We start from the raw sequence: 11,302 nt of genomic DNA on the forward strand, positions 1-11,302 counted from the left end.
ACGCCAGTACATTTCGCAATGGCAGAAGCGGAGCCTTGGTTGAGCAGAATTCCTTGTCGGTAAGACGAATTTAGGTCGGTTTTGAGGTAAAGAGAAAGCAAAGAAAATAAGAGCATGTTCCTATGGATGTAGAGAACCTAAATATTTTTGTTTTTACACCGATGCGTTGACGCAAAATGTCGAGAGGTAGGTGCGGAAAGCACGATTGTCACTTTGACTTTCGCCTTCGCCCGGCCCCAGGCCAAGTTGGCCCAACCGATGATTGATGTCATGCATCATGCGTGGTTTGGTGCATCTGAGGCCTGCACTTTCTCTTTTAATACCGTCCACTGATTGTCTAGAAACTCAACTCTAGTCTAGCTGTCTGAGCCATATCATCACAAGTACCATGCCCAGTCGGCCAGTGTCATTTTGAAAATATGGGAATTGTCTTTTTCACACCTCGCCAACTAATTTAAGCTGAAAACCTTCTTTTTCGTTTCAGCTATTACAACCACGGAATATGTCGGGCTGGCGACAGCTGCCATTATGCTCATGACCAGGCTTTGAGGCGTTCATCATCGCCTGGGCCTGAAGGAGTCCCATCACCAAGACCTCAGACCTGCCGCTTCTTTCTTCGAGGATGTTGCACTTATGGAGCAAAATGCAGGTGAGTAAAGTCAAGACTGGAGGTTTCGTAGAATTCTGATTGAAACTTGGCTGCATTTGTTAATTGTTAACTTGCAGAATGCACAGAGTGTAGTCACAGCAAGGTCCCCGCAAGGTGACCAAAGTCATTGGTGTATGACTCATTAGCAGTATCAGTCATGTTGTTAGTGCAGGTTTTCTGTTTCCAGGTTCACTTGTGCATTGTATTAATGATGACTCATGTTTAGGATCTCTCATTGTCGGTGAATATGTATGATACCTTCTTTTCATGGAACCTTTTCTGTACTTACTAAGGTCTTATTTCATTTTTTGACTTGCAGATTTGAACACACCAATGCAGAGTCTCCTGGAAACAGTTCAGGGGAGATGACAAAAAATGCCAAGGGTCATCATGGAAATCGTCCTGTCAATTTGCCCAAGAACTGCTCAGGGAGTCCTAACAGTAAGATGGTAGTTTTAAAGAAGGGATCCAAGTCTGCTGATTCTAATGATAGTGGTATCGACATGGATGGGGGCTCATCTACATGTATATCTTCACCTCCGGCAGCAAAGCCAAAGAAACCAGAAGATTGGGTTAAGGCGGCTGAATTTGTGCCTGGGCAGCCGTACAGATCTCAAGGTGAGACATGTGCATGTATTTTGATGGCAAGAGTAAAGTTAGCTTTTATTTCGGTTGCAAGAGTGGCACAGTTGCCTATTCCTGGTTTTCTTTCTCTACATCTGGCCTTGACCAGCAGCACCCTTATTCTTTGTGGTATTTGAAGTCCCAAATTCACCATGGACAGGGCTAGTACTCCTCCAGATTGAGAATCAGAACCTAAAACAAAATATTTCGTGTTCTTGCAGGTATTGGTACGTATTCTGAAGTTGCCAGCTGCGGTGTCTTCCCTGAAGAAGAAATAATAAGGGGTGGATTTCCAGTTCCAGCAGAACCCGTTACTGAGCAATCCAAGAAACTTCTCTGCCCATTCGCTGCTAATGGCGAGTGCCGCTATGGAGATAACTGTACATATACTCATGGAGATATCTGTGACTTGTGTTTTCATCCTTGTCTACACCCAACTGATGATGAACAGAGGAAGAAACATCATGAGGTACATCTTCTAAATCTGTTGATGCCAAAATGATTTCTTTTGTGTTAAACACGTTCGCTATTTAACATTGTAAGGCAAGCTAAATAAATCGGTTGCCCAAGGTGAAGTTGGATTGTATAAGATGTACTGTATAAAGCAATAAATGATGTATGAAACAGGCCCATCTTTTGACAGCTTCATTGTGTGTAATATTCCTCTTTATGGACTTACATGAATTGGCTAATTATTTCAAGGGTCTGTAAATGATAGTTTATTATCTACTTCAATACACCTTGAAAGTTGTTATGAAGGAGAAAATCTAAAGGGATGGAGAGTCTAAGATAAAAGCTGCCAATGTTTTAAAATCACTTTATGTTCAAACTTAATCTTTTCAGGAGTGCATGGCTGAGATTGAGAAGGATATGGAGGAATCATTCGCCTTCCAACGAAGTAAAGAGATGTCATGTGGTATCTGTATGGAGGTGATCATGGAAAAGGAACCGCATAATGAACGCCGCTTTGGCATTCTCTCGCATTGCAATCATTGTTTCTGTCTGAGCTGTATCAGGAAATGGAGGCAGGCCAAGCAGTTTGAAAATAAAGTTGTCAGGTAGGTAGAATTCATTACTTCATATCTAGTCGATCTCTCCTAGGTGGTGGTGTTTGCAATGAGAAATTTTGTCATCTGCAGTAATTATTTAGCCATTTTTATCTAATGAATTTTTTTTTTAATTTTCAACTTCAACTGCATGTTTGTTGTCATTTTACATGAGTATGATGACATATCAACACACGATCTGCTTTAAAAAAAACCCTGATGACAATTTTGTGCTTTCAGAGCATGCCCAGAATGTCGGAAAACATCTGACTTTGTGACACCAAGCGAGTATTGGGTGGAGACGAAAGAAGAGAAAGAGAAACTCATAGAAGGCTACAAGAAGGCTCTTGGGTAAGTTATTACCACAAAACGAGGCCATCTGGTGCTAAATATCTTGTGTCTCATGATGAATCTTCTATCCACATGTGTTATATCACCAAGCTACATGTAGGTCCCAATGTGTGAAAGAGAGTGAGAGCCAGAATGAAATTCTTAACTTTTTTGCTGGTGTAACAGACTTCTGTTGCAGGCTCCCAACTTGCACACTTTGAATAATGGACGTAGCCAGCATACAAGTGAGCCATCAATTCAGATTTGCGAATTTGTGTGCAAAAGAATGCAGTCTTTTAGTTTTCTCATTTCTGATCATCCCCTCTCTTTAGACAAAAGGCATGCAAATACTTCGATCAAGGCAGAGGAGAATGTCCATTCAACGAAAGGTGCTTCTACAAACACGCACTGCCTGATGGAACAATTGTGGAGGCAAAGCCGCGGCCAAAACGCCGTCGTCAGAATGCTGATGGAGAGTCTGACGTCATGCAGTCGATGTTATTGTGGGATTTTATGGATGAGCGTGACATGCTATACGATTTGTTCGTGAATGACCTCTTGGAAGAACTCATGTTCCCGAGCTGGGAAGACCCAGATTTCCTCGATACAGACTCTGATGATTCAGATGACTACTTCAATAGTTTTGCTAGTTTCCACTTATAACGATGCGTGTTGAGAGTGTTCATGTATAGTTAGCGTTGCATTATCAGTCATTCCATTTTATTTCATAAGATTCTCAACACATTGCTGTCATCAAAACAAGCATCCTATCTTCAGACTGAGATTGACTTTGTTTATGGTTTTGGGTTGTAGACTTGTGTGTGTCTCTAGGTGTTCATGTTCTCAACTTTAAATATTGGAACATCATGTTACATGTACATGTATGTCGCTACCAGAACTCACTGATGTTTTGAAGCATAGGGCCAACATTCAAATAAAAACAAGAGTCCTGCGTGTGACCCATATATAATCAGGCATTCTCTCTACTTGTCTAGTCAAATTGTTCAAAATAGGCATACTGGCTTGGATTTTTTCCGAAGCAGTTCCACTGTAACACTGCTGTAAGATTCCCACCAAACAAAACTTAGTAAAATTGCACTAAAAGCATCTGCCATCGAGTTTGGTCCAGATAATTGCTTTTACCTTGAATGCGTATGGTATTATAATGGCTATCAAATGCCATTCTGTTCTTCACGACTTGAATATTGCCAGGCAGCATTGTGACATCAGCACGGATACAATAATCATTGCTCAATTTTGGTTTAACTTTGGGATTCTATATACTGGTAGTATCTTGTAAACCTGGCTGTAGTATCTTGGAGCTGTACTCAGAAAGGCAGAGGGTTTCATTTCATTCGTATCATTTGAGTGTATACATGTGCATGTTTTGTTATTAGTGATGATTTCTTTTTCAATGTATGCAATGAAGGACATCGGTATTTGTCCTAAATAACACTTTATTTATTGATGCTATGCCATCATGTCGTTCATTTCACTGCATGTCAATATTCTTGATTTTTGCACCCAGAACGTTAATTCTCTCGACATTTTATTGTTTATACGTATCTCTAATCACATTTAAATCAGCCAATTACTCTAATTAAAACCTGTCCTGCCTGTGATTATTATTGAATTTTCTTTTAAAACCATAAGCCTGAGATTTTTGAGAGAAAACAATTTTCTTTTCAACGCTGGTTTAAGGCTAATGAACCTCTGTAGATTTCTGTGTAGAATTAGATCTGTGATAATTTCTATTTTAGTTCTATTTTGAACTCTACTACTACTTAACCTTTTTTTAAATGATTCTAATTCAAGATGATATCTCCTTCGCTATGGAACATTCCCAGATGTTATTCTGTTGGTTATGGCTTCTATGGTGTCATTTGCCACTGCAATGTAATGTCCTGCATCACATTGCATTGTGTCATGACGTCATGAGATGGATATTTTTGTCCGTCGTACCGTCGTACCAGGCCCAACCGAAAAACCTGTCCCCTCAGTGAAGTAGTTGAATCTATGTAACACGTTATCAAGCCTTCGCTTACTGCTAAAAAGGCCAAGCATCTTAAGTATCGTTCATTATGATCTTAAGACTACTCTTGAAGTCTTTCTTGGGAAGATATGTCATGCTTGGGCTGCACACATGGTATAAAAGTGGTTTGCGGTGGTTGCTGGGGTTTTCATAAAGGAATATGCAGTTTTATTTTGACTGGCTCCTTCCATTCCTTTCTTTTGTAGAGATTTTTTTTGATTTGCTGACATTTGTGGTGTGCTTGTTTATAGCTGTGCGTGTATGTGTTCAAATCTGATGCAATATTTGTTAGGTTTAGGTTTGGGTTTGCTTGTAATAATACTGTATACCAACAGGTAATTGATACATGCATGTGAATGTCTATAATTGTGATGTCATCTGGACTATTAAGGTAGTCAGAATTGTATAACGGAAAGAATTTGAATCAATGTGAATGAGTGATTTTTGCCATGAAGACGAGAGTAATAAAAGTGGTTCTGCCCAAAAAAATGTTACGTCAAAAAATTAGAGATTTCAAAAACACTTCAGTTTTACTTCTGCAAAAATATTTTTTTTTTAAATTGGTATTCAAAACCTTGATACTGCATTTCTTGTTTTGGCTGAAACCAGAATTGTTTTTAACATAAAAGGTGCTTGTTCAGGCTATTCTAGAAGTAGAATATAATCTGAATGAAAAAAAGAAATCTATTTAGTTTTTTATGCATGTGTATAATATTTCTTAAATCTTGTTGTATATAGTTCTGAATATGTTCATATCAGTTTTGGTGATGTGCGGGTGATAGGTGGATGAAGGGATGTTTTCTATGTTTATATGATTGATAAGTTTGTATTCTTTATGATACAGCTACATGTAGATTTAGTGGAAGTCGAGGATTAATGATAACACATGCGTGTTCACTCAGGCCTATCCAAGCAGCCGGCCTTTCTCGGTCTTGGCACTTGAACTTTTAGCATCATACGTATCTCCAAGTGAAGAGTGTTTCTCAAAAAACTACCACAGGTGAGAGTGAGTTTCAACGTTGTGCTGGGGTTGCTCTATGTACATTGCTGGTGCTGAAATGTCAAGGCTTTAAAAGGCATTCTTCCTTTGAAATAATCCGTGGTGGAAAATTCTGGTGCTGGAACTTCACCTCGCCCTATGTCCTGTGCCATATTATTTTGTACTCTCTCAATTGAATCTCAATACTTCGTTTATGTCTTCGATGGTTGTATGATATTCAAGACGTGATTGTTTGTTTTGAAGGCTGCATTCTCCAGTCTGAGTGCTCAAATTTTTATTGAATTCAAGAATAAAACTAGAGAAAAATATGTAAGTCTTTGGCAATCCGTTACCATAGTGCAGCATTGGCTTCTTTAACTTAGAGGCTAACTTGCAAGCAGTAAACCGTTCCTGCCCCAGTGGCTCGGATGAGGGAACCGTTGACAGGTATGGCATTGGTTTCCTGCTTGCAGGTATGTTCTGTAATGTATCTTGGCACTTGTGCATGTCCTGCTGTTCTGTTGCATTATTCAGGTACACTACACCAGTTCCTCATTCGTCCTTCTTCATTTTGGAGAATGTTCAATTTGTATTATAGTTTAAGAATGGAAATGAAAAAAGAATGTGTGCATGCCAAAAATATTGTTCTGATCATTATACTTCGATAATTTCTGAATGTTTTTGTATGAGATGATCAAAGTATGGCATCTTTATCTATTCATTTTGTGTTTGTGCGGAGACGCACGTAATAAACTTGTCCATCCATAATCCAGATTTGACTTGGTCAGTAGAACGGAATCGTTCACATGTCTTCTGCCACTGGTATAGAGCTGCTATTGCATTGTGCTCTTGAAGACAGGCCCAATATGCGCAAGTACCCCACTTGGCAATTCAAGTAGCCTTCTTGAAGTTGCTCATGTACCGAAGACACGCAGCCTTGGCACAGAGACCGCCAAGGTAGCCAACTTGTAGTTATGTGGTGCGTCACACGTCTTGTACCTGAGACAACATCAGGATCCTTCTGCCTTTGGAGGGCTTCTATCTCTTTCTGCTCTTGAAGACATGCCCAGCTCCCAGCAAAGTTCAAGTTCCCTCATTGTCAACACAAGTAACCAACTTGAAGTAGCTCATGTACCTGGGACAAAATCAGAACCCTTTTGCCTCTTAAAGAGATTCTATTTTACTGTGCTCTATTTGACAACTCATGCGGCTTCTATTACATTGTGCTCTTGGAGACAGGCCCGAGTGCCCTGATTGGCAACTCGAGGAGCTTAACCTTAAGTATGTCTAAATGTACCTGGGCCATGCCATGTACCTTGAAAAACATCAGGACTCTTCTGCCCCTGGTAGAGCTTCTATAACAATGTGCTCTTGAAGACTGGCCAAAGTGCTCTTCTTGGCAACTCGAGGAGCTTTACCTCAAGTATGTCTAAATGTACCTGGGACATGCCATTTAACTGGAACAACATCAGGACTCTTCTGCCCCTGGTAGAGCTTCTATAACACTGTACTCTTGAAGACTGGCCCAAGCGCTCTTCTTGGCAACTCGAGGAGCTTTACCTCAAGTATGTCTAAATGTACCTGGGACATACCTTGTACCTGGAACAACATCAGGACTCTTCTGCCCCTGGTGGAGCTTCTATTACACTGTACTCTTGAAGACTGGCCCAAGCGCTCTTCTTGGCAACTCGAGGAGCTTTACCTCAAGTATGTCTAAATGTACCTGGGACATACCTTGTACCTTGAACAACATCAGGACTCTTCTGCCCCTGATGGAGCTTCTATAACACTGTACTCTTAAAGACTGGCCCAAGCGCTCTTCTTGGCAACTCGAGGAGCTTTACCTCCAGTATGTCTAAATGTACCTGGGACATGCCATGTAACTGGAACAACATCAGGACTCTTCTGCCCCTGGTAGAGCTTCTATAACACTGTACTCCTGAAGACTGGCCCAAGCGCTCTTCTTGGCAACTCGAGGAGCTTTACCTCAAGTATGTCTCAATGTACCTGGGACATGCCATGTAACTGGAACAACATCAGGACTCTTCTGCCCCTGGTGGAGCTTCTATTACACTGTACTCTTGAAGACTGGCACAAGCGCTCTTCTTGGCAACTCGAGGAGCTTTACCTCAAGTATGTCTAAATGTACCTGGGACATAACTTGTACCTGGAACAACATCAGGACTCTTCTGCCCCTGATGGAGCTTCTATTACACTGTACTCTTGAAGACTGGCCCAAGCGCTCTTCTTGGCAACTCGAGGAGCTTTACCTCAAGTATGTCTAAATGTACCTGGGACATACCTTGTACCTTGAACAACATCAGGACTCTTCTGCCCCTGGTAGAGCTTCTATAACAATGTACTCTTGAAGACTGGCACAAGCGCTCTTCTTGGCAACTCGAGGAGCTTTACCTCAAGTATGTCTCAATGTACCTGGGACATACCTTGTACCTTGAACAACATCAGGACTCTTCTGCCCCTGGTGGAGCTTCTATTACACTGTACTCTTGAAGACTGGCCCAAGCGCTCTTCTTGGCAACTCGAGGAGCTTTACCTCAAGTATGTCTAAATGTACCTGGGACATACCTTGTACCTTGAACAACATCAGAACTCTTCTGCCCCTGGTGGGGCTTCTATAACACTGTACTCTTGAAGACTGGCACAAGCGCTCTTCTTGGCAACTCGAGGAGATTTACCTCAAGTATGTCTAAATGTACCTGGGACATAACTTGTACCTGGAACAACATCAGGACTCTTCTGCCCCTGGTGGAGCTTCTATAACACTGTACTCTTGAAGACTGGCACAAGCGCTCTTCTTGGCAACTCGAGGAGCTTTACCTCAAGTATGTCTAAATGTACCTGGGACATGCCATGTACCTGGAACAACATCAGGACTCTTCTGCCCCTGGTGGAGCTTCTATTACACTGTACTCTTGAAGACTGGCCCAAGCGCTCTTCTTGGCAACTCGAGGAGCTTTACCTCAAGTATGTCTAAATGTACCTGGGACATGCCATGTAACTGGAACAACATCAGGACTCTTCTGCCCCTGGTGGAGCTTCTATTACACTGTACTCTTGAAGACTGGCCCAAGCGCTCTTCTTGGCAACTCGAGGAGCTTTACCTCCAGTATGTCTAAATGTACCTGGGACATGCCATGTAACTGGAACAACATCAGGACTCTTCTGCCCCTGGTGGAGCTTCTATTACACTGTACTCTTGAAGACTGGCCCAAGCGCTCTTCTTGGCAACTCGAGGAGCTTTACCTCCAGTATGTCTAAATGTACCTGGGACATGCCATGTAACTGGAACAACATCAGGACTCTTCTGCCCCTGGTGGAGCTTCTATTACACTGTACTCTTGAAGACTGGCCCAAGCGCTCTTCTTGGCAACTCGAGGAGATTTACCTCCAGTATGTCTAAATGTACCTGGGACATAACTTGTACCTTGAACAACATCAGGACTCTTCTGCCCCTGGTAGAGCTTCTATAACACTGTACTCTTGAAGACTGGCACAAGCGCTCTTCTTGGCAACTCGAGGAGCTTTACCTCAAGTATGTCTCAATGTACCTGGGACATACCTTGTACCTTGAACAACATCAGGACTCTTCTGCCCCTGGTGGAGCTTCTATTACACTGTACTCTTGAAGACTGGCCCAAGCGCTCTTCTTGGCAACTCGAGGAGCTTTACCTCAAGTATGTCTAAATGTACCTGGGACATACCTTGTACCTTGAACAACATCAGGACTCTTCTGCCCCTGGTGGAGCTTCTATTACACTGTACTCTTGAAGACTGGCCCAAGCGCTCTTCTTGGCAACTCGAGGAGCTTTACCTCAAGTATGTCTAAATGTACCTGGGACATACCTTGTACCTTGAACAACATCAGGACTCTTCTGCTCCTGGTAGGACTTCTATAACACTGTACTCTTGAAGACTGGCCCAAGCGCTCTTCTTGGCAACTCGAGGAGCTTTACCTCAAGTATGTCTAAATGTACCTGGGACATGCCATGTAACTGGAACAACATCAGGACTCTTCTGCCCCTGGTGGAGCTTCTATAACACTGTACTCCTGAAGACTGGCCCAAGCGCTCTTCTTGGCAACTCGAGGAGCTTTACCTCAAGTATGTCTAAATGTACCTGGGACATGCCATGTAACTGGAACAACATCAGGACTCTTCTGCCCCTGGTGGAGCTTCTATAACACTGTACTCTTGAAGACTGGCACAAGCGCTCTTCTTGGCAACTCGAGGAGCTTTACCTCAAGTATGTCTAAATGTACCTGGGACATACCTTGTACCTTGAACAACATCAGGACTCTTCTGCCCCTGGTGGGGCTTCTATAACACTGTACTCTTGAAGACTGGCCCAAGCGCTCTTCTTGGCAACTCGAGGAGATTTACCTCAAGTATGTCTAAATGTACCTGGGACATAACTTGTACCTTGAACAACATCAGGACTCTTCTGCCCCTGGTAGAGCTTCTATAACACTGTACTCTTGAAGACTGGCACAAGCGCTCTTCTTGGCAACTCGAGGAGCTTTACCTCAAGTATGTCTCAATGTACCTGGGACATAACTTGTACCTGGAACAACATCAGGACTCTTCTGCTCCTGGTGGAGCTTCTATAACACTGTACTCTTGAAGACTGGCCCAAGCGCTCTTCTTGGCAACTCGAGGAGCTTTACCTCAAGTATGTCTAAATGTACCTGGGACATGCCATGTAACTGGAACAACATCAGGACTCTTCTGCCCCTGGTAGAGCTTCTATAACACTGTACTCTTGAAGACTGGCACAAGCGCTCTTCTTGGCAACTCGAGGAGCTTTACCTCAAGTATGTCTAAATGTACCTGGGACATACCTTGTACCTTGAACAACATCAGGACTCTTCTGCCCCTGGTAGAGCTTCTATAACAATGTACTCTTGAAGACTGGCCCAAGTGCTCTTCTTGGCAACTCGAGGAGCTTTACCTCAAGTATGTCTAAATGTACCTGGGACATGCCATGTAACTGGAACAACATCAGGACTCTTCTGCCCCTGGTAAAGCTTCTATAACACTGTACTCTTGAAGACTGGCCCAAGCGCTCTTCTTGGCAACTCGAGGAGCTTTACCTCAAGTATGTCTAAATGTACCTGGGACATACCTTGTACCTTGAACAACATCAGGACTCTTCTGCCCCTGGTGGAGCTTCTATTACACTGTACTCTTGAAGACTGGCCCAAGCGCTTTTCTTGGCAACTCGAGGAGCTTTACCTCAAGTATGTCTAAATGTACCTGGGATATACCTTGTACCTTGAACAACATCAGGACTCTTCTGCCCCTGGTAGAGCTTCTATTACACTGTACTCTTGAAGACAGGCACAAGCGCTCTCCTTGGCAACTCGAGGAGCTTTACCTCAAGTATGTCTAAATGTACCTGGGACATACCTTGTAACTGGAACAACATCAGGACTCTTCTGCCCCTGATGGAGCTTCTATTACACTGCTCTTGAAGACTGGCTCAAGTGCTCTTCTTGGCAACTCAAGGAGTTTTACCTTTTGACAGCATCAGGATCCTTCTGCATCTGGTAGAGCTTCTACATGTATCTCATTAAGCACCTGAATGCAGGTCTAGTTTGGGTTTTTAAAGAAACGATAAACAAC

General features: G+C 42.6%; 1 protein-coding gene across 1 annotated transcript; it reads left to right on the forward strand.

Moving 5' to 3' along the window:
- LOC135491267 (probable E3 ubiquitin-protein ligase makorin-1) lies at positions 1-6,422 on the forward strand. Its single transcript, XM_064777012.1, has 7 exons — positions 1-59; positions 485-649; positions 969-1,267; positions 1,495-1,742; positions 2,117-2,331; positions 2,560-2,670; positions 2,982-6,422. Exons 1-7 carry the CDS (start codon positions 19-21, stop codon positions 3,310-3,312), a joined length of 1,410 nt encoding a protein of 469 aa, XP_064633082.1. The 5' UTR covers positions 1-18; the 3' UTR covers positions 3,313-6,422.
- The last annotated feature ends 4,880 nt before the right edge of the window (positions 6,423-11,302 follow it).

This window comes from Lineus longissimus, chromosome 7 (genome assembly GCF_910592395.1).
Source record: "Lineus longissimus chromosome 7, tnLinLong1.2, whole genome shotgun sequence".
NCBI classification, from domain to species: domain Eukaryota; kingdom Metazoa; phylum Nemertea; class Pilidiophora; order Heteronemertea; family Lineidae; genus Lineus; species Lineus longissimus.

What these genes read in the sequence shown, in the direction of transcription:
- LOC135491267 (XM_064777012.1), top strand. Translation starts at nt 19, where the DNA reads ATGGCAGAAGCGGAGCCTTGGTTGAGCAGAATTCCTTGTCG. An exon ending in TTGAGCAGAATTCCTTGTCG is followed by an intron (nt 60 to 484) that starts GTAAGACGAATT and finishes TTTTCGTTTCAG; the next exon opens with CTATTACAACCACGGAATAT. An exon ending in ACTTATGGAGCAAAATGCAG is followed by an intron (nt 650 to 968) that starts GTGAGTAAAGTC and finishes TTTGACTTGCAG; the next exon opens with ATTTGAACACACCAATGCAG.